Here is a 23,895-nt window from a genome sequence, read left to right as displayed (position 1 = left end):
TTCAGATTTGTGTTTACTATAATCTGTAGTTGTCAAACACACAATCCCCTTTCAGATCTGAAGTGTTCAGGTGTACCGGTATTTGATTGTCTTCGCCTGCTACTAGACCTAAAGACCTTTCTCTTCAGGAAGGCTTCCTGTTGATAATTGTGCTCCCTGAGTGTCCTTGTCTCTTGTGTAGCATCAGCTGTGTTCTTTGTCTAGTTGTGTCCATTTTTTTTTTGTTGTTGATTATAATGAAAAGCGCTTTACAAATGTAATTTGTTATGAACTAATCACTCCTATTGATTACATGATAGACAATCACTCCTATTGATTAGTCTTTCTGGTATCCTATTGATTACACCATAGACAATCACTCCTGTTGATTAGTCTTCTGGTACAAGTCTCTCATTGAGAACGTGTATAACAACAACCCATGCAGAGTTAGACTCTAAACCAAAGCCTCACATGGAAATGAAAAAACCCTGCAGGGGATAGTCCATCCAAGAACCAATGGGATATTCCAGTTGGTGTTCCTGGATGAGAGGGGTTAGTCCCATGACTGCCTGAACACCATATGATACAGGCATCACTTGTGGTGGTGCTGCCAGGCTGGGCTGGCATGGAGAGGCTCCCCTATCCCATTGCTCAGAGCAGCCAGCCAGCAGCAGAGCTGAGAGTCCTAATTAAAGTATCAATCTTTTTTTTTTTTTTGTACCTCAATCTTTGTTTTCTTACCTTTTTGAGAATTCATGCGTTTGTCTTCTGAATTCAAATTCAGGATTTACAGATGGAAAGCCTGTGGCCGGGGTGAAAATCTTTAAAACTTCCCCGTCAATACAACATTCTTGCTCTCTCCGAGGGCCGTGTGTTGTGTTGAGACATGCTAAGGCCAGATGGCCCACATAAATAATAGGCTACTGGACATCATCCTTCACTGAGCGTTGGTTGGCTTTTAATTTCCCCCTGGAATCGTCCCAGGCTAATGATCCATGCCTCTGCTCCCTAAGGTGGGCCAGAGTGCAGAACACCTCACTGCTTATCAGGAGCATACAACTGGGTTCAAATAATCTGACATCATTTGAAATACTTAAACTGAGCTTAATTATTCTATTGCCCCCGGCAAGCTCAATTGCAAAAGTGCAAACCCAGCCCATCTGGCACTCCAGACAGGCTAAAGCAAACATTACAAATATCTACAAGATTTCAAATAGTATTTGAACCCAGGTCTGGCTAGTGGAGAGAGCAGATTGCCTCACTTAGTGGGCAGATTGCTGTATTTCCTATAATATATTAGATCTCGGCGATGAGAAGACCAGGCAGAATATATAAATGGATTGAAATATATTGCAATAATGACGATGCCTTTGAGTTAGGACACTAAGGAAAATGGTTAAGTGGCTTGTTGTCGATGAACAATGATTGTGTTCTTTTGAATTATACATGGTTTGATTTGTGTGACGGATTGCAAAATATAACCTTGTCCCTACCGACTTCCCCTGAACTGTCCCTGATAGGTCCTCCTCCTTGACATAGGAAAATGGGACACAACAAGCACAAAACCACATTGACCATATTCCACCGCATCCTACTCAGGACCCACCGGAAACACACACACGCCGGAGTTATTTCCAGCCCACCTCAAAACACCCATCCTCATCATCGTTGTCACGCACACCCACAGTACAATAATAAAAAGACGGGGGTTCCTACGGGGCTCTACCACCCCAGCTCAACGATTGTATTTAGTGCAAGCCACAAGCTGTTATTGAAGATATACTACAGGAACGGAGCCATTTGTTACAGAGGAATGACTTCCACCCCTCTCCACCCCCCCCCCCATAACCATGTACGTTGGTGCTTAACAATGGGCTGTAGCTGTGTATATAGTTATTTTGAGTTTACTTTTTTTTTAAATATATATATGTGGAAGTCTTCTACAGTTCTTAATGTTTTACTGAGAGAGAGAAGGGGACCGGTGTGTGAGACTGGGGACTCGATTAAATCCCTATCGCTGAAGTTCAGCGCTGTGGCGCGATTGACATTTAAAGGGAACGCTCCCATGTTCGTGGCGACTGCATGCACCGCTGCATATGCCGCCTCAATTGGAAATGACCTTCACATTTGAATCGCGCTACAGTGCTGAACTTGTATGATACGGATCGACTAGAGCCCTATGAACAATTTAGAAAACCGGGAATTCAATTTGCGAGCCTGCAGCAGCTCTGAAACAGGAGTCGGATCTGGTTACGCCCGGCGAGAGCGAGGTTTGCCGGATTTTATTGCTGAACTGAACGTTTTCGTCGCCTGTCTGCGCTCTAGGTAGCTGCAGCGCATAGTTCTAGGTTAAGTCGGTCACAGTATGGGAGATGGGCTTTCCACTTGTGACAGACTATCACTTACAAGCTCGCTCTCGAGGATCTCAGCCCATCAGTGTTGTCCAATATCCTGACTGTCGATCAAAGCTTTTTGGTTCTGAATGTACACCGTTGTTGTTGAGTAGAATGTATAACCATAGCAGAGCTACAGTACTTGCATTTTTGTAGAGACACATATAAACAAATATATATGATAAACATGTATACATCTATAAATCTTTTTTTAAACTACTTGTGTATGAGTCATTTGGGCACTTCCTGCCTGGTTTGTGTTTACATTTTTATTTCTAAAGTTCTTTGAGCTTGGCGTCTTCTGAGTGACGGACTCCTCCCCTCATCTTTCTGTAAATAGAATCTTCCACTTAAGTTGAATTATTTTGACTACGGAGTTATATCTGTGCCATTTAAAATCAAGTAAAGGTTTAGCATTTTATTGGCACAAAAGTAACTCCATAGAAAGCAGCCTAGCTTGTCGGGAGTTGTGTGCCTCTCGCACTTTGTTTGATCACGTGGCATCAAATAAATGATCCATTTGAGTTATAAAGTCACTATCAACAAGGTGGTCTAATGCAAAGTGACGATTGTGCACAAACCTCGGAGCGAGCGGCGCTTCATTCGAAATGACGGCAGTAGATGTTTTCTAGCTGTGGTATTAAATTATTAGTCGCAAAAATCACCATGGTGATATGTACTTTGTCACTGTATTTGCCATAATTTATGCTTGACAAAATAATAATAAAAAAAAAGTACTGAATCTTCTTTAAAGTGTCAATCTCCTTTTCTATTACCATGAAGTAAACGCAGACTATTTGCTGTGTGGTGTATTTTAATATCCTTCTCTCTTTTCCCTCGGAAGCAGAGACGTATTATTTTACAGCTAATCTGATGGAAGTCATGATAGTGGGGACTGAAAAGTATATTATAAGAGTGTATGAAAGGCTGAGTAGAAAAGGGGGCTAGCTGGTCTTTTTAAAATCAGAAGCAGAGATTGAATCTTGTCTCAGGGTTAGTTAGATACAAGTAATAACAGTGGGGACTGAAGAAAAGGTAATGTTTTGTACACATTGCGAACATCTGCTCTTTCCATGACAAACTGCCAGGTAGGTGAAACCTATGATCCTTTGTTGATGTCACTTGTTAAATCCACTTCAAATCAGTGTAGATGAAGGGGAGGAGACGGGTTAAAGGAAGGATTTTAAAGGCTTGAGACCATTGGAACGGGGTATGGTAGTCCGTGCCGTGCGCATTGGTTTGTGTGTGTCAACTGCAAAGCTGCTATGTTTTTCCACGCTCAACAGTTTCCTATGGTGTTTCAAGAATGGTCCACCACCCAAAGCACATCCAGCCAACTTGACACAGATGAGGGAAGCATCCCTGTGGAACGCTTTCGACACCTTGCAGAGTCCATGCCCCGACAAATTGAGGCTGTTCTGAGGGCAAAAGGGGCTGCAACTCAATATTAAGGTGCTCCTAATGTTTTGTACACTCAGTGTCTAGAAGCTCAGGGGTAGTTTAGCAAAACATCTTCAATTAAAAGACAAACGCCGCACACTGCTTCTCATGCTACCAGGGGATTTCATTATAACAACATTTCTCAGAGTATGATAGTGGGGACCAATTTAAAGGTTGAATAATAAACTAGGGGGTAATGGAGCCAAACAGCTGCTGATTGAGTCAACTGTATTGGATGACATCTCTAATATCTCCCATATTCAACATTAACGGAGACTGTAAACGATTACATGAACTGGGTTCAAATACTACTTGAAATCTTTCAAATACGTTTCGTGTTTGCTTTAGAGTGCCAGATATGCAGGTGTTTGTACTCTGACTATTTTATTAGTTCCATTGAACCAGGCACGATTAATCAAGCAGGTGTGCTGTCCATGTTGAAATAAGTTTGTTAGCTGCTGCACTGGGGAGGCAGGAGACCATCAAAATACCTATAATGCCAGTATGGATGTACTGTGGGAGACCAGAGCCAAGTTGTTTAATAGAGACACCGTCTCTCCATCTGGGAAAGTAATCAGGATTAGTGGGAGGGTCTCGGTAGCAGCGCGCACACACACACAGCAGCTCCAACGACTGGGCCCAGGATGCTCCTATTTTAGATTCTGGAGACGACCGACTGGGCAATGACACCTCTCCCTGTGTCAGTGGAGTGGAGAAGGGGTTGGAAGGGTCTGCAATGAAGGGAGAGTGGGGAGGGGGGTTCACTCTGAGGCCAAACCTGTGCGAACCCATCTGGGCGATCTGGTCCCTCTTGACTCACAAAATCACAGAGCGATGCTGCCTCAGTGCCTGCCTGCAACTTAACCCCATAAACATTCCGCCCATGCTCTGCACTCTGCTGCCGGGCTAATATCTTTTTGTAAGGTAAGTAGGGATTGGGGGGAAGGGGGGGGTCTGTTTGATTGCATAATGCTGACACTCGTTACTCCCTGCGGGTAACAGATTTCCCACGCCTCACCGCAAGCAGACACCTCAGCCCGGGTGATAATTTTATGGGGGCCCCAAAGTTATAAACACTTAAATGATATATAAAAAATAAAAAAAGCTGTCACAATCCATACACGCTGGAGATTTAAAATCAGGGACAACTGGCTGTAATGTTGCATGTTTAAAAATAGCGCCTTCATTGCTGAAGACAAAATAACACAAAGAAAACAATCAAATGTCTTCTGGGACTAGAAAAAGAAACTGCAATTAGGGGGTTTCTACTGCCAGCACTGCCTAGCAGTTAGGCAGCTTGTTAGGGCGTCAGGGTTATGAGTTGACTGACAACGGAGACTGTTTTTAGAACAACAGAACCCAATTATGCAGAACAACATAAAAATAGCGGGAGCTTTTCATATTACAATTGTCTTGAGATTCCCTCCCCCCAAAACAAAGATTTTCTCAAGAGATTATTTTATATTAAGGTTGAGAATGTTTTGTTTAATTTGACAGAGAAATATAAAATCCGTTTGACACAGTGTGCTTTGTAATATTATTCGGCTGTTCAGTACATGAGACGACGAGAGCCTCTGAAAAGGCATTTGTGGGTAAACAGGCAGGCAGAGGGACACATTCTTTTCACCCTCCTCCCAAACTCCACTGTCACCACACCTGTGCAGTTAAATCACAGAGAGAGAAAGAAACCCCATCACTGCACAATATCATTACAGAGGGGGTACTCCTACCTGGTTACCATGGTACCTGTCTATCGCTCTAGTCCAGAGGTGTCAAACATATGGCCCACTAGGGGGTCCAATCCGGCCTGCTGTGATTTGAGAAGAACAAAAAAAAACTCTATATACTTTAAAAAAGACTAAAACCAAATCGAAACTGTGTAGAAATGATAATGGACATACATTCCTAAAGTTTTTTGACTGTGTCCAGCTGCTAATGATCACAGAAATGAAAGCTAGACAGTCAGGGAGCACCGGAAAATTCCAAGAGCTATGGATGGACAATTTTTTTGCAACATTTTGACAGCGAGGAAATTTGACAAATTTCCAGTGCAGCTCTCCGGACCTCGTTGAAGACTGAATGCTAAATGGGGCTGACAACCCTGCTATAGTCCCTTCACGGTCTTTTCTCCCAAGCGGAATAAAAAGGGGTAGGATGGAAGGATGAAGAGCCACTGGGCCCCTGAGCAATGGCCCTTATTAATCACCAGAGAGAGAGAGAGGGATGGAGAGAGAGAGAGATGGAGGGAGGGAGAGAGAGAGAGACGGAGGGAGAGAGAGAGAGGGACGGAGGGCGCGAGAGAGAGGGATATTTTAAATGTTTTTATTTAACCTTTATTTAACTATATAAAGAAGAGCGAGGGAGAAGGATCCTTCTGAAAAGAGCGCAAGAGAGAGACCTGGATGTATTAAAAGGGTTTCAAGGTATTTTCAGTAGAGCAGGATAGTAGGGTCTGCATCCCAAATGGCACCCTATTCCCTTTATAGGGCACTACTTTTGACCAGGTCAAAAACAGTGAACTGTATAGGGAATAGGGTGCCATTTGGGACCCTGCCCCAGGAGTTGTCACAGGCAGACAGACAAGTGAGACATCAGATCTCTCTGCTTCGTTATGTCCAGAGGTAACATGGCAACGGGAATCTGATACTCATTCTATTGATCATGGAGCAGAATAGAGACCCTATAATGACTTGAATTATATTCAGCCAACATGCAGGGAGAAGATGAGAAATAGTCAGGGCTATAAAAAGTGTATGATCCATCCATACATTCGGACGAGCATAAAAATGAAACAAACAACAAATAGGCCTGTGTTCATAGCTTTATATTGAAATGCAGAGTAATGCAACCTACACTAGTACAATGTTCCACACGTTCAGTAATGTTGGATGAAAGAAGGTACATTTTGGCATGTTATGGATGAGGCAGAAGTTTTGCCTGACATTTAAAGCAAAGGAAGCTTTGAGCAAAAAACATACATTATGATCATCATTAATCTGTATCACAGTCCTTAATTATTTTAGGCAACATTATTAATTAGTTTACAGTTTACAGCGGAGAGTAGAAATACAAAAGAATAGACAAAAACTCATCATCAGAATGCTTTTTATGTACAACCCAGTGCCTTACGGAGCAGCCTCTGTTCTCAGCACATTGCACAGGCCTTACTTCTTCCACTGACATCAACACAGACTTAAGCAAGCTTAGCCGGATTCCATACGTTATAAATATGAATATTAAGGTGCAAAGACCGCTCCTCCCACCACAAACCCACACACAGACTGTCAGTAGAGAGTAGGACCTTCCCCAATATGGACACAGAGCTCTAACCAGGGAGCGTTCAGATAGAAATATATTATGTAGAGCAAACATGTAAAACAAGGAATCATGTCAGCTCTGTTCACGACATCCCGCAACGTGCCCCAGACTCCTTTAGGGAGAATGCCAGCTTGACCTCCAACGACCTCTGAACTTTGATGAGCCCCAACAGTTATGTCTCTGTCTCCCACATAAGAGTGCACACATAAGCACACAGCCTGTGACTGACGACCAGATGACATGCGTGTGCCATATCGCCATTTCTCTCCCTTTCAGAAGTGTAGGTAGGTAGGTAGGTGGCTGGCTGTGATGTGTGTATATGTCTATGTCTACATTGGGAGAGTGGAGTCAGAGTGTGCATAGGTATGTGCCTATAACGTCTGTGTGTGATAACGTCTATGTTGGGAGAGTGGGGTCACTGACTAGGTCTGGGGGGGGCGTGGCATGGAGCTAAAATAACACGGCATAAAACACAACCTCGACCGATGAGGTCATGAGGGGTCATCTAGGAACCCCAGAGGAGCAGCTGGTCTCAAGAGTGGAGGAGTGATGAGCCGCGTCCAACGTGCCATTCCAGACACAGCCGTGGATGGAAAGAGTGTGTGGGGTGGGATCTGAGCCAAGGAAGGGCCACACCCACATCTCTATATCTGCAGCTCCAGCCTCAGAGCTCCCATGCTTTGAGCCCAGCCTGTCCCGGCCCAGAAAGCGCATTGTGAGGACTGCGTCAGGACCACCAGGACATCGCCCACTAGTGGCCTCCGTCTGCTACTGCACCACCGGCCGGACAGACCCCAGGCTGTTGCTAATATATCTACTGTTATGCTGTACATTATGTTCACCTTAACCCTTCGCATCAAGGCTTCGTCAATAAGATCCTCTTCCTCCTCATATAGCGCCAACCTCCGCACACTATACAGCACCCCCTTTTCATACACTAAACTCGCACTCCGACCGTCACAGGTTCACCGCCACACACTCAGAACCATCGTCAGTCCCACAAACATGCACACACAAACATGCACACACACACATTCGGCTAAATGTTCACACACACACACACTAACACACGCATACATACACTCTGGTGTGCTCAGTCTTCACAGACACACGTCTATACATGAGCGTGCTCATAATCATACACACATAGAAAAGAAAGGTAGAACGGAAACGAGAAAAAAGGAAGAGGCTGTCGGTTAGCACTCGTAGTACTTAGATTACAGTTGGAGTTGTTTGTGCAAGCAGTCTAGAGAGGACAGTAAAATAGATTGTATTTCCCAGGTCTGGACTGGAAGGACAGTTCAGGTAGCTCTCTAGAAAGCTCCTTCCTTACCTGTTAAATATCAGTAGTATAAAGACTAACGTTGAAACCTCTCCTTTCTTTTTTAATTAAGTACGTTGTTTCGTTTGGGGCAGTGGTACCTTTTGAGCTTAGTCCTTTTTTTAAAACCCCCCTCGTGTCACGGTGAGGTTTGGTTTGCTCCAGTCCAGTGAGTGGGTGGTACCTCTGACTAGGAGAAGGAGGGGGGAGGCCGGGAGGGGGAGGTTTGGGAGCAGGGCGGGGAGAAGGAGACAGTCTATGGTCGAGGAGGAGTGTCTCAAGTTAGGTGGTCTCCTTGCCCTGTGCTCCCGTCGCAGTCTTGATGGAGGTTAAGGTTCTGTTGAACCAGGTCTTCTTAGCAGCCTGGACCTCGTTGAGAGCCAGACCCAGGGTGTGCTCCAAGTCCTGAGAAGAAAACGTACCGGGAAGAGGTTATTCAATGGGCTGGAGCGGCATGAATGAAAACGTGTATTGCCTCAAACTCCCTTCAGTAATGAAATCGTGAACTGTTAGGATTTAAATGAACTGATCGAGGATCTCAGCTGAGTTTAGTCTATGTGGGTAGCTACAGTGCGGATGACAACAAGTGAGCCTAGTACCTGTATCTTGCACTCTGCCTCCACCAGCTGTAGTTTGGTCTGGGCCAGTTCCAGCTCCATCTCTCGGAGCTGGTTCTTCAGAGCCTCCTTCTCCTCGTCCGTCTCCTCCTCACTGCCCTCCTTCAGCTTTCTCGCTGCTTTCAGACGACCCTCCTTGCTGAACAGGATGGAGCACTTTTCACAGCCTTCGACTTTCAGCTGTAGGGGAGAGACCGCATAGAGCGGGGTCACGGGTTAAAACATGGCTACACCACAGAGGCAAGTCACTTCTCCCAGCCTTTTACCTTCACCTGTACAGGGGAGAGACCAGGACACCAGTTATACCAGGCAGGCACAGCTTACACCAGTAGACCTCTAAACCTATCCCTTCAGACAAACCTCTCTGTTCAACAAGATACTGCACTTCTCCCAGCCTTTTACCTTCGCCTGTACAGGGGAGAGACCAGGACACCAGTTATACCAGGCAGGCACAGCTTACTCCAGTAGACCTCTAAGCCTATCCCTTCAGACAAACCTCTCTGTTCAACAAGATACTGCACTTCTCCAAGCCTTTTACCGTCAACTGGAGTGAGAGAGACCCAGACACAGGTTAAACCAGGTCACATGTTGTACCACAACGATTCACCACGGAAATCGGAGCATCTAAGAGCAGGCACAGTTTACAAAACGACATCGCTGGGGCTTCCTCACTTTCCAGCTAGCTCACACAGGTATCTCCCTCCTGTCATTTTCCCCCAGTGTGTGGTGTGTTGTCTGAGTAAGTACAGGCAGCTGCAATAGCAGTGAGCAATGTGGCCGTGAGGACGGTAAGCAGGGTGATAAGAGGTGGCAGGCTGAGGGTCTCTCCTTTACGGGAGATATAGTCCTCCGCAGTTTCAAGAGCCCTCTCATCCTCCACCTCACCCCCATCACCTCGCCGAGTCCGGAAATGAGAAGCTGTATACCAACTCCATGATCATCCAATATCCCAATCCAGAGTCCTAAGGTACAGGGAGACAGAGAAGTGGGCTATTCTGTCTGTGTTATCAAAAGGGAATAGAAATTGATTCTATGTCCTAATATCCTAATTATCATATAAGATGGCAGAGGTTTGAATATTAGGCTATAATCATGCATAGTATAGTATACATAGGATAGTATACATTTTACATTCCATGATACATTAAGATCACTTTATTGGTCAATTGAACACAAGGTCCAAAATTCAACTTCCGCTTTTAACCCAGTCCCTCTGAAATACACGCATATACAGTACCAGTCAAAAGTTGGGACAAACCTACTCATTCAAGGGTTTGTCTTTACTTTTACTATTTTCTACATTGTAGAATAATAGTGAAGACATTAAGACTGTGAAATAACACGTGGAATCATGTATTAAAATTGTTTTAAAAAAGTGTTAAAACAAATCAAAACATATTTGAAATTCTTCAAAGTAGCCTTTTATTTTTAATTACATTTTTATTGAACCTTTATTTAACTATGCAAGTCAGTTAGGAATAAATTATTATTTACAATGACGGCCTACACCGGCCAAACCTGGACGACGCTGGGCCAATTGTGTGTGGCCCTATGGGACCCCAATCACAGCCGGTTGTGATACAGCCTGGATTCAAAACAAGGGTGTCTATAGTGACGCCTCTCGCACTGAGAAGCAGTTTCTTAGGCTCCTGCGCCACTCGGGAGCCTTGATGACAGCTTTGCACACTCTTGGCATTCTCTCAACTAGCTTCATGAGGTATCCACCTGGAATGCATTTCAATTAACAGGTGTGCCTTGTTAAAAGTTAGCCAGATGGTCTGCGCATGCTCTGAGGACGCAGCTAGGGATGCCGTCTGGGTCGGCAGCCTTGCGAGGGTTAACACGTTTAAATGTCTTACTTACGTCGGCCACGGAGAACGAGAGCCCACAGTCCTTGGGAGCGGGCCGTGTCGGTGACACTGTGTTATGCTCAAAGCGGATGAAAAAGGTGTTTAGCTTGTCCGGAAGCAAGACTTCAGTATTCGTGATGTGGCTAGTTTTCTTTTTGTAGTCCGTGACTGTCTGTAGACTCTGCCACATACGTCTCGTGTCTGAGCCGCTGACTTGCGACTCCACTTTGTCTCTGTACCCAACATTTTGCCTGTTTGATTGCCTAACTAAACTGTTTGTTTTCAACCATATTCCCAGTCACCTTGCTATGGTTAAATGTGGTGGTTCGCACTTTAATTTTTGCACGAATGATGCTGTCTATCAACGGTTTCTGGTTTGGGTAGGTTTTAATAGTCACAGTGGGAACAACATCCCCTATATACTTCCTGGTGAACTGAGTCACTGTGTCCGTGTATACATCAATGTTATTCTCCGAGGCTACCCGGAACATATCCCCGTCCGGGTGATCAAAACAATCTTGATTCCGATTGGTCAGACAGGCGTTGAATAGGCCTTAGCACAGGTAATTCCTGTTTGAATTTCTGCCTATAGGAAGGGAGGAGCAAAATTGAGTTGTGATCTGATTTGCTGATGGGAGGTCGGGGGAGGTCCTTGTAGGCATGCCGGAAGGGGGAGTAGCAGTGATCGAGTGTTTTTTGCAGCGCGAGTACTACAGTCAATGTGTTGATCGAACTTTGGTAACGTTTTCCTCAGATTAGCTTTGTTTAAATCCCCAGCTACAATAAATGCGGCCTCAGGATGTGTGGTTTCCAGTTTGCACAAAGTCCAGTGTAGCTCTTTGAGGGCCGTTGTGGTATCGGCTTGAGGAGGAATACACAGTCGTGGCCAAAAGTTTTGAGAATGACACAAATATTATTTTTCACAAAGTCTGCTGCCTCAGTTTGTATGATGGCAATTTGCATATACTCCAGAATGTTATGAAGAGTGATCAGATGAATTGCAAAGTCCCTCTTTGCCATGCAAATGAACTGAATCCCCAACAAACATTTCCACTGCATTTCAGCCCTGCCACAAAAGGACCAGCTGACATCATGTCAGTGATTCTCTCGTTAACACAGGTGTGAGTGTTGACGAGGACACGGCTGGAGATAACTCTGTCATGCTGATTGAGTTCAAATAACAGACTGGAAGCTTCAAAAGGAGGGTGGTGCTTGGAATCATTGTTCTTCCTCTGTCAACTATGGTTTCCTGCAAGCAAACACGTGCCGTCATCATTGCTTTGCACAAAAAGGGCTTCACAGGCAAGGATATTGCTGCCAGTAAGATTGCATCTAAATCAACCATTTATCCGATCATCAAAAACTTCAAGGAGAGCGGTTCAATTGTTGTGAAGGCGGCTTCAGGGCGCCCAAGAAAGTCCAGCAAGCGCCAGGACCGTCTCCTAAAGTTGATTCAGCAGCAGGATCTGGGCACCACCAGTACAGAGCTTGCTCAGGAATGTCAGCAGGCAGGTGTGAGTGCATCTGCACGCATAGTGAGGCAAAGACTTTTTGAGGATGGCCTGGTGTCAAGAAGGGCAGCAAAAAGCCACTTCTCTCCAGGAAAAACATCAGGGACAGACTGATATTCTGCAAAAGGTACAGGCATTGGACTGCTGAGGACTGGGGTAAAGTCATTTTCTCTTATATATCCCCTTTCCGATTGTTTGGGGCATCTGGAAAAAAGCTTGTCCGGAGAAGACAAGGTGAGCACTACCATCAGTCCTGTGTCATGCCAACAGTAAAGCATCCTGAGACCATTCATGTGTGGGGTTGCTTCTCAGCCAAGGGAGTGGGCTCACTCACAATTTTCCCTAAGAACACAGCCATAAATAATGGTACGCATCAACTTCATGTAATTGTCAATAAAAGCCTTTGACACTTATGAAAAAAATATCTAAAGACATTGAAGCAGCAAACTTTGTGGAAATGTATTCATATCTGTGTCATTCTCAAAACTTTTGGCCACGACTCTACACAACTGTGACTACAACCAAAGATAATTCTCTTGGGAGGTAATATGATCGGCATTTGATTGTGAGGTATTCTAGGTCGGGTGAACAAAAGAACTTGAGTTTATTTACATTATCACAACCACACCATGAGTATTTAATCATGAAACATACACCACCGCCGTTCTTCTTCCCGGGAGTTCTTTATTCCTGTCTGCGTGATGTACTGAGAACCCAGCTGGCTATATGGACGGAGACAGTATGTCCGGAGAGAGCCATGATTCCGTGAAACAGAGTATGTTACAGTCCCTGATGTCTCCCGAAGGAGATCCTCGTCCTGAGCACTTCTACTTTATTGTCCAGAGACTGAATATTAGCAAGTAATATACTCGGAAGTGGTGGATGGTGTGCACGCCTCCTGAGTCGGACTAGAAGTCCACTCCGAATACCTCTTCTCAGCCGGCGGCATTTCGGAGCAGCCTCTGGGATAAGTTCAATTGCCCTGGGGGGTCCGAACAAAGGATCCAATTTGGGAAAGTCGTATTCCTGGTCATAATGCTGGTGAGTTACCGTCGCTCTGATATACAAAAGTTATTTCCAGCTGTATGTAATAACACAAAAAAAGCCTTCCAGGTGAAGCTGGTTGACAAAGTACCAAGAGTGTGCAAAGCTGTCATCAAGGCAAAGGGTGGCTACTTTGAAGAATCTAAAATCTATCTTCATTTGTTTAACCCTTTTTTGGTTACTACATGATTCCATGTGTTATTTCATAGTTTTGATGTCTTCACTATTATTCTATAATGTAGAAAATAGTAAAAATAAAGAAAAACCCTAGAATGAGTAGGTGTGTCTAAACTTTTGACTGGTACTGTATATACATATACAGGTTTCGGAGAGGTGCGGGGGCTGTCATACTTGGTCTCTCTTGTAAAATACATTTTATCTCAATGAGACTAACCTATATACATACAGACAAAAATAAACTTAGCAGCTAATATTAACTTGCTAAGCGGAAGGACAATAAATAAAAAATGAGTACAACACTCACTCGCACAGCCACACAAAGAAAGCATGCACATTTGAAAACAGCGGTATGTCACGTGATTGAGCAGTCTGTCATGTGATGGTGTGATGTCCTGTGACATGGTCTCACCCGGATCTTCTCCAGCTCTCCCTTGTTGGCTGCCTGCTGTTTCTCCAGACGCTCACTGAGCTGGGAGCAGATCTAAAGGGGTCAACATAGAGGTCAAAGGTCAAGAGGTTAGAACACAGGGCGAATCAACACAACTCCTGTCATTAGAGGATTACCTAACCATCCATCCGGCCGGCCCTACTCTGCACCAGGGGAGTATTCGTTAGGCACCACACGGAAGAAAACTGACTGAAACAGGGAGGGACTGCCTGAACTTGTCAAATAAGAAACACTCTTTGTCCGTTGGAAAATGTCTGGCTACGGTGTACCCTTATGAATACAACCCACCCCATGCACCCACCTGACCGCAGGGAGGTGGACACAGGGAGATCGATGGGAAATTAACCATCCTAACTGGAACATTTTATCAATTTGATCACCCCCCTTTCACCCAAGAAATCCCATCTATCCCACTCCGCCCTCCCTGTCACCGCGGCAACACCACACACATCTTAATTTAGAGAAGGCCTGATTCATCGCCACGAATATGGTTAAAATAGGTTGCCAGAGCGATTAGGCAACACTAAAAACAGAAATTCATTACCATGCATAAGCTACTGTAATTAACAAACAATGTGTTATTAATGATTGCAATCAGAGAGAAGAGACAGAGACACGGTGTCTCAGTCACTTATAGTTTAGTGGTTATTTGGAGGGAAGGGTTTTCAGCTCTGGGATTATTAAGGCTTTGTTGTGGGCAGGTTATAAATGGTTTAGATCATTAAGGCAAGACCCTTGCCTCCGCCAGACAGTCTAGCTAACAACCCTGCCAACTAGGGATTTTCAGGCTTTGGTCCAGCTCAGTACAAACACACCCAATGCAACGTATGAAGGGCTTTGATTATGGAATCAGGTGTGTTAGTACTGGGCTAGAACAAAAGCCTGCACATCTTCCCCTTACTCTACTTGTTCCCAACCTGCTAGAGCAAAATTGTTTTGTTACAGTCTAATTCTGTGCAAAATGCTTAAGTTGAATAATACCACAGCTGTCCAGTGCCCTCTTTACATACCGCACGGACAAGTGATATATTACTGGCTCTTTATGAGTAGGGCACTAAAAACCTAGCCAGGGGAAAATGTAGTTCTCTCTGTTCAGGCTTTAAAGATCTTATCACTCCTCTATCATCGGCTGTGAGAGCTGTTGTTGTTTGTACTATTCTAAGACAGTGGAGCCAATTACCTCATCTCTTTTGTAAGCGTACCTCCCCCTACGAGAGGTAAACAGCTCTTTGTGAAGAATAAGTATATAAAAGACTGTGTGACTTGTAAATAATCAAGTTCCTCCCCGGTATATCTGGAGAGTTAAATTCATTGCAATTGCTTGAATAAACATTTAAAAACTGGAAAATTAGCTCTGCCTGATCCTTGGAACGAGCTTTTCCTCAACACACCTGTCTGTCTCAGTCTGTCAGCCTGCTATTCCTGATGTGTGTGATCTCCAGCCTGCTGCTGGTCCCAGATCAGTTCACAGGAACCTATTATCACACTCTACCATACATCACACTGTTAGGAGGCCTATTAAAACAGCCTCAGCACCGCAATGGGGACCAGAGAGAAACTATTTTTAAAGAACCACATCTCCTCACCGTTTTTCTGCTTTCTGATCCGAAGAGCTGCTTTCAACTGGCATATCGCAGCCAGCGGAGCTGCTACCATCAATTTGATCATTTTCTGTCATTTTCTGTTTCCTATATTTTTAGATTCCTGTCAAAAGGTAGCTACATCTGTTTTTAAAATAGTGAGACTATTTCTGTTGGCCCTCAGTACCTTTTACATTTTACAGAACACAGTGTTGTGTAATCTAGCTTTGGCTATGTCAACTGAAGTTTGTGTTGAGGAATTAAACATATGGATAGGACGAGCTTTACTCAACGATTTATATATCAACTAGAGGACTGTGTTGACTAGAGCCACCGTGCAGCCATCTTGGCACTCCCCCATCATTGTAAAACCTATTTTGGAAGCTATAGAAATGCATTTATTAATGTCTATATTAGTTTTTGCCACATGTATTCTATTCCATACACCTTACATACTTTTAAATTATATATTATGTGAGCTAAGCATAAACATTTAACATGTATAAACATTTTCCTTAAATAGTATCAGCAATTCAAGGTTTTTATAGGTATTCGGACTATGATGAAGATCAGATCAAATTCTGTGACTAATTTATGCATAAATCCAATTAATTCCAAAGGGATCACATATTTTTTCTTGCCACTGTATATAATTGGTTTTACTGATTACAAAATAAACTGTGGATAAGTGGATAACAGAAGGGGACTGCTCAACTCAGTCTCGGTCCACCAAATCTTTTCAATCAGAGCGTCTAGATAATAGAACAACCTTTCAACCAGTGTGAGAGAGTACCTTGGCTAGCATCAAGGCAAACCCGAAGAAAAACATTTGTTGGACACACATTTGTTTACATCCCCGTGAGCGAGCATCTCTCTTTTGCCAAGATAATCCATCCACCTGACATGTGTGGCATATCAAGAAGCTGATTAAACCGCATGATCGTTACACACCTTGTGCTGGGGGACAATAAAAAAAAGCTGCTCTATAATGTGCAGTTTTGTCACACAACACAATGCCACAAATGTCTCCTGTTTTGTGGGACCGTGAAATTGGCACGCTGGACTGCTGGAATGTCCACCAGAGGTGTTGCCAGAAAATTGAATGTTAATTTCTCTACCATAAGTCAGCTCCCAACATCGCTTTAGAGATTTTGGCAGTACGGCCAACTGGCCTCACAAACGCAGACCTCGTGTAAAGGCATTGTTGGCGAGCGGTTTGCTGATGTCAATGTTGTGAACAGAGTGATGGTGATGTGTACGACAGCGTGTTCGCACCGCCATTGAAGAAGAGTGGGAAAACATTCCACTGGCAACAATCAACAGCCTGATCAACTCTATAGGAAGGAGATGTGTCGCGCAGCTTGAGTCAAATGGTGGTTACACCAGATACGGACTGATTTTCTGATCCACACTCATACCTTTTTTTAAGGAATCTGTGACCAACAGATGCATATGTGTATTCCCAGTCATGTGAAATCCATAGATTAGGGCCTAATTTCTTTATTTAAATTGACTGATTTCCTTATATGAACTGTAACTCAGTAAAATTGTTGAAATTGTTGCGTTTATATTTTTGTTCAATATATATATATATATATATATATATATATATATATATATATATATATATATATATATATATATTAATAGTGTGTTATATTGTAGTGATGTATTAATGTTTGTTTTCTGCCCAGATGAACATTTGCTATCTAGCTTAATCAGGTGCAATAGCATGTTTACATGGTCCCTGACAAATAATAAATAGATAGGATAAATAAATAGGATGTTGCCATCAGAGGAGAGAATACAGAATGCGGAGAATACAGAATGGAGAGAATGGTGAGAATAAAACCTGCGTATTTCTGTCAGGATCTAGGATCAATGGAGACACTCAAGTTTTTTTAATCCTGTATCTCTTGACACATTCATGAAAATAGTCATGGCCTCTAAACCGTCAAGCTGCATACTGGATCCCATTCCAACTAAACTACGGAAAGATCTACTTTCTGTGCTTGGCCCTCCTATGTTGAACATAATAAATGTCTCCCTATCCACCGGATGTGTACCAAACTCACTAAAAGGTGGCAGTAATAAAGCCTCTCTTGAAAAAGCCCAACCTTGACCCGTAAAATGTAAAAAACAAAAAAATCGGCCAATATTGAATCTCCCATTCCTCTCAAGAATTTTAGAAAAAGCTGTTGCACAGCAACTCACTGCCTTCCTGAAGAGAAATAATGTAAACAAAATGCTTCAGTCTGGTTTTAGACCCCATCATAGCACTGAGACTGCCCTTGTGATGTGGAAAATGAACTTTTAATGGTGTCAGAGCAAGGCTCTGCATCTGTCCTCATGCTCCTAGACCTTAGTGCTGCTTTTGACGCCATCGATTACCACATTATTTTGGAGAGATTAGAAACCCTAATTGGTCTACACGGACAAGTTCTAGCCTGGTTTAGATCTTGTCTGTCAGTAAGATATCAGTTTGTCTCTGTGGATGGTTTGTCCTCTGACAAATCAATTGTACGTTTCGGCGTTCCTCAAGGTTCTGTTTTAGGACCACTATTGTTTTCACAATATATTCTACCTCATGGTGATGTCTTTCAGAAACACAATGTCAGCTTTCACTGCTATGCGGACGACACACTTCGATGAAACATGTTGAAGCCCCAAAATTGCCTACCCTGGAAGCCTGTGTTTCAGACATAAGGAAGTGGATGGCGGCAAATGTTTTACTTTTAAACTTGGACAAAACAGAGATGCTAGTTCTAGGTCCCAAGAAACAAATTCATCTGACAATTAATCTTGATGGTTGTACAGTCGTCTCAAATAAAACTGTGAAAGATCCCAGCGTTACTCTGGACCCTGATCTCTCTTTTGACAAAAGTATCAATAATATTTCAAGGACAGCTTTTTCTCATCTCCGTGTCATTGCAAAAATCTGAAACGTTTCGTCCAAAAATTATGCAGAAAAAATAATCCATGATTTTGTCACTTCTAGATTAGACCACTGCAATGCTGTACTCTCTGGCTACCTGGACAAAGCACTAAATAAACTTCAGTTAGTGCTAAACATGGCTGCTAGAATCTTGAACCAAAGAAATGTATCATATGTGCTAGCCTCTCTACACTGGCTTCCTGTTAAGGCTAGGGCTAGGTTTTACTGCTAACCTACAAAGCATTACATGGGCTTGCTCCTACCCATCTCTCCGATTTGGTCATGCCGTACATATCTACACATATGCAACATTCTCAAGACGCAGGCCTCCTTATTGTCTCTGGAATTTCTAAGCAAACAGCTGGAGGTAGAGCTTTCTCCTATCTCCATTTTTATGGAATGGTCTGCCTTTCCATGTGAGAGACACAGACTCGGTCTCGACCTTTAACTTCTTTGGGACTGGGGGTCAGTATTGAGTAGCTAGGATAATAAGGTTCCCAGAGTAAACTGCCTGCTACTCAGGCCCAAAAGCTAGAATATGCATATAATTAGTATATTTGGATAAAAAACACTCTGTAGTTTCTAAAACTGTTTGAATGATGTCTGTAAGTATAACAGAACTCATATGGCAGGCAAAAACCTGAGGAAAAAAATCCAACCAGGAAGTGGGAAATCTGAGGTTTGTAGTTTTTCAAGTCATTGCCTATTGAATATACAGTGTCTATGGGGTAATATTGCACCACCTAAGGCTTCCACTAGATGCCAACAGTCTTTAGAAGCTTGTTTGAGGCTTCTACTGTGAAGGAGGAGAGAATGAGAGCTGTTTGAGCTAGAGGTCTGGCAGAGTGCCATGAGCTGATCACGCGAGCGCCCCTGAGAGGTAGCTGCGTTCCATTGCATTTCTAAAGACAAAGGAATTCTCCGGTTGGAACATTATTGAAGATTTATGATAAAAACATCCTAAAGATTGATTCTATACATCGTTTGACATGTTTCTATGAACTGTAATATAACTTTTTGGACATTTTGTCTGAACAAGTGATCGCGCATTATGCATTTGGATTACTGGGCTGAACGCGCAAACAAAAACAAACATATATTGTGGAACTGGGATTCACGGGAGTGCATTCCGATCAAGATCATCAAAGGTAAGTGAATATTTATAACGCTATTTCTGACTTTTCTGACACCTCTCCTTCTTTGGAAAATGGCAGGATGTTTTTCTGTGACTAGCACTGACCTAACATGAAAGCAAGGTGTGCTTTCACCGTAAAGCCTTTTTGAAATCTGACACAACGGTTGCATTAAGGAGAAGTTTTTTTTATATATATATTTTTTATTTTACCCCTTTTTCTCCCCAATTTCGTGGTATCCAATTGTTGTAGTAGCTACTATCTTGTCTCATCGCTACAACTCCCGTACGGGCTCGGGAGAGGTTGAAAGTCATGCGTCCTCCGAAACACAACCCAACCAGCCGCACTGCTTCTTAACACAGCGCGCATCCAACCCAGCCGCACCAATGTGTCGGAGGATACACCTTGGTTAGCGCGCACTGCGCCCGATGAGACAAGGACATCCCTACCGACCAAGGAGAAGTTTATCTTTATTATGAGTATTTCTGTAATTTGATGTGGCTCTCTGCACTTTCACCGGATGTTTGTTTGAGACAATGCATTTCTGATCATAACACACCAATTTCAAATTAGATTTTTGGACATAAAGATAACTTTATCGAACAAAACACACATTTATTGTGTAACATGAAGTCCTGTGAGTGCCATCTGATGAAGATCATCAAAGGTTAGTGATTAATTTAATGAGTCCTCTCCTTGGCTGGAAAATGGCTGTATGGTTTTCTGTGACTTGGTGCTGACCTAACATAATCGTTTGGTGTGCTTTCGCCATAAAGCCTATTTGAAATCAGACACTGTGGCTGGATTTACATGAAGTTTATCTTTAAAATGGTGTAAAATACTTGTACGTTTGAGGAATTTTAATTATGGGATTTCTGTTGTTTTGAATTTGGTGCCATGCAATTTCACTGGCTGTTGGCGAGGTGGGACGCTACAGTCCCACATATCCCAGAGAGGTTAAGTCTTTACTGAAGACTCATCTCTTCAGTAGGTCCTATGTTTGAGTGTAGTCTGGCCCAGGGGTGCAAAGGTGAATGGCAAGGCACTGGAGTGAAAGATTGACAAACCGCCCTTGCTGTCTCTGCCTGGCCAGCTCCCCTCTCTCCACTGGGATTCTCTGCCTCTGACCCTATTACGGAGGTTGAGTCACTGGCTTACTAGTGCTCTTCCATGCCGTCCCTAGGAGGGGTGCATCACTTGAGTGGGTTGAGTCACAGACGTGATCTTCCTGTCCGGTTTTGTGACCCCTCTAGCTCGTACAGTGGAGGAGATCTTCGTGGGCTATACTTAGCCTTGTCTCGGGGTAGTAATTTTGTGGTCTGATGATATCCCTCTAGTGGTGTGGGGGCTATGCTTTGGCAAAGTGGGTGCCGTTATAACCTGCCTGGTTGGCCCTATCCGGGGGTATCGAATGGGGCCACAGTGACCCCTGACCCACCCCTGTCTCAGCCTCCAGTATCTATGGTGCAATAGTCTATGTGCCGGGTCAATCTGTTATATCTGGTGTAATTCTCCTGTCTTATCTGGTGTCCTGTGTGAATTTAACAACCCCCCCCCCCCCCCCCCCCCCCCCCCGGAGGACCTGAGCCCAAAGATCATGCCTCAGGACTACCTGGCCTGATGACTCCGGCTGTCCCCAGTCCACTTGGTCATGCTGCTGCTCCAGTTTCAACTGCTCTGCCTGCAGCTATGCAACCCTGACCTGTTCACCGGAAGAGCTACCGGACCTGCTGTTTTCGACTCTCCCTCTCTACCGTGCCTGCTGTCTCGACCTCTGAATGCTCGGCTATGAAAAGCCAACTGACATTTACTCCTGAGGTGCTGACCCATTGCACCCTCTACAACCACTGTGATTATTATTTGACCCTGCCGGTCATCTATGAACATTTGAACATCTTGAAGAACGATCTGGCCTTAATGGCCATGTAACACCAGGCTGGGTTTCTGCAGAGCACTTTGGGACATCTGCTGATGTAAAAAGGACTTTGTAAATACATTTGAATGAAATTTGATTGAATACAGAATGGGGAGAATACAATAGTCAACCGTACCTGTTTGTACTCTCCTATGATGGAACCGTTCTTCTTTATCTCAGACTCTGATTTGTCCAGCTCCCGTCTACACATCTCTTTCAGCTGTAGACAGACAGGCACACCAACTTGATATCTCATGCATTATGAATAACTTCACCTCTAACCTAAAACATAAGGACTTCATCTCAGTCAGGACAGGAGTCAACTGTCCTTGGGCCTGTAAAGTGCGTACAGTAGTGACACACTCAATGAGTAACACACACACACACACACACACACACACACACACACACGGAGTAGAAAAGATGTAATCATCAAGAGGACATCAGCAAAGGACAGTGGCAATGGCAGATGCCCCCTGAGACAGTTGTACAAGTAAGTGAGAAATACAGTAGGCCCTGTGTGCTAGACGATAAGTCATGTCCTTGGAACACAGACCACGGCCACAGTACATCCCCCTGTCTTAAAGAGACGGAGAAAAAGAGAGAGAGAATACTGCTTTCCCACCAAGGTGCATGAACAGAAAAGCAATCTGATGATGGAAAAAATATTCAGCAATACTCCGGAGGACAATGGCAGTTCACTTCAAAATAATTAGTTATCGATCAATCCAACACATTCACTTCCATTGTCAGTGAACTTCTATTGTCCTTCCAAGACAGCAATATTATTTTCAGACAGAGACAGCCAGCCAGTTGAACAGACAAACGGACGAAGAGACAAACAGAGCCAGCCAGACAGACAGACCTGCGCAGACTCCTCCTCTAGCCGCCTCTTCTCGTCCTCCGAATCCACCAGCTTCTGTTTGGTCATCAACAGCTCCTTGTTCAGAGCGTCTGCTTTCTCCTCAGCCTGAGGGACAGTTGCACACATGGATACAGTGACAAGGTCAACTGACAATAGCTAATACCAAATGACAACAACAAATCTATCGGAGGTTAAAACATTTTTATTTTAATTAAAAATGGATTTGACAGCTAAATGGGTTTTGGATAACAGAAAACGTACGAGCGCACACACACACGCACGCCCACGTTTACATACTTGCACAAGTCTAAGAAACTACATTTTGGGATGATGTGTCAGCCTTACGTTGTCCAGGTCCTTGCGCAGGGCGATCTTGCTGCTGACCAGTTCATGGGCCAGGTCATCATTCTCCTGCTCCAGACGCATGTTAGCCTCCTGGAGACGACGGTTCTCCCTCTACAGGACACAAGGAAAGGGCAGAGGAGGAAAGTAGGAGTGGGTAGGTGAAGGAGAGAGTGAGAGGAACAAGTGGAAAGATTGGGAGAGGAGACGAGAGTGAGAGAGTGGAGAAAGGAAAGAGTGAGTGAGTGAGTGAGTGAGTGAGTGAGTGGAAAGAGTGGAGAATAGCGAGAGAAAGAAGCCTGTTGCCGGGCTGCACTATTGAAGATCCTCCGATCTTCTTCCTGTTTCTCTCAACTCGTGACATATATAATGTTTAACTATGCTTGTAAATAACAACCTTTGAGAATAAGCCTAGATTAAAAATTGACCTGGCTGCCGTACACAAATTCCCCTCCAGACATTCCTGGCATTACAACTACGTAATGGATAATGAGGCTGTGCACAAGTAGATGTTTGTGTGCACAGCCCACTTAAGAGACTAACTCAACTCCTTCACGCCAATGCTGTGTGACTCTACCGATAGCTACTTTGAGGACAAATGTACTTTCTATCCCTGTGATATGTAGCTGCCCCCACCCAGCGATCTTCAGATGAATGCACCAACTGTAACCCGCTCTGGGTAAGAGCGTCTGCTAAATGACTCAAATGGAAAACATGCATAGTACCTCGTATCTCTCAATGGGAGCTTCCTGCTGTTCCTGCTGCTCTCTCATGACGTGGTACTCCTTCTCGTACTTCTTCAGCTTCTTCTGACTGATCTGTAGAGACAGGGACAGACAGCACTGTTACTGGACCACGTCTACAGTAGGTCTACAGTACACAACAAGGAGGTAAGGGTGAGGGCATTGCGAGTGCTGTGGGGGCTCCCCAAAGCCTGGTTACAGCTCCAGGCAACAGGGTGTATCTGATGGCTAGTACTATGGCACTTATAAATGTCCTTGTTTTTGAAAGGAAAGTACATTTT

The 23,895-nt window shown here is 44.0% G+C and overlaps 2 protein-coding genes across 3 annotated transcripts in view; one reads left to right on the top strand and one right to left on the bottom strand.

Annotated features, from left to right (window-relative positions):
* LOC139408906 (spermatid perinuclear RNA-binding protein-like) overlaps positions 1 to 3,858 on the top strand; it is a 148,460-nt gene extending 144,602 nt beyond the window's left edge. The window contains exon 18 of the mRNA XM_071153356.1: positions 3,659 to 3,858. Coding sequence (XP_071009457.1) covers positions 3,659 to 3,714 — 56 coding nt within the window. The 3' untranslated portion in view covers positions 3,715 to 3,858. The remainder of the gene's footprint in view (positions 1 to 3,658) is intronic.
* Positions 3,859 to 6,620: 2,762 nt separating this feature from the next.
* Positions 6,621 to 23,895, bottom strand: part of LOC139408905 (rab GTPase-activating protein 1) — a 131,205-nt gene continuing 113,930 nt past the window's right edge. For both annotated transcript variants that reach the window (XM_071153348.1, XM_071153349.1), the window contains 7 exons: positions 23,597 to 23,689; positions 22,875 to 22,985; positions 22,530 to 22,634; positions 21,801 to 21,884; positions 14,063 to 14,134; positions 9,051 to 9,248; positions 6,621 to 8,856 (listed from right to left, as the gene is read on the bottom strand). In XM_071153348.1, coding sequence (XP_071009449.1) covers positions 8,734 to 8,856; positions 9,051 to 9,248; positions 14,063 to 14,134; positions 21,801 to 21,884; positions 22,530 to 22,634; positions 22,875 to 22,985; positions 23,597 to 23,689 — 786 coding nt within the window. In that variant the 3' untranslated portion in view covers positions 6,621 to 8,733. The remainder of the gene's footprint in view (positions 8,857 to 9,050; positions 9,249 to 14,062; positions 14,135 to 21,800; positions 21,885 to 22,529; positions 22,635 to 22,874; positions 22,986 to 23,596; positions 23,690 to 23,895) is intronic.

This window comes from Oncorhynchus clarkii, chromosome 5 (assembly GCF_045791955.1).
Source record: "Oncorhynchus clarkii lewisi isolate Uvic-CL-2024 chromosome 5, UVic_Ocla_1.0, whole genome shotgun sequence".
NCBI lineage: Eukaryota > Metazoa > Chordata > Actinopteri > Salmoniformes > Salmonidae > Oncorhynchus > Oncorhynchus clarkii.
Note: the sequence above shows the minus strand (reverse complement) of the source record. Positions and strands in the feature narration are given on the sequence as shown.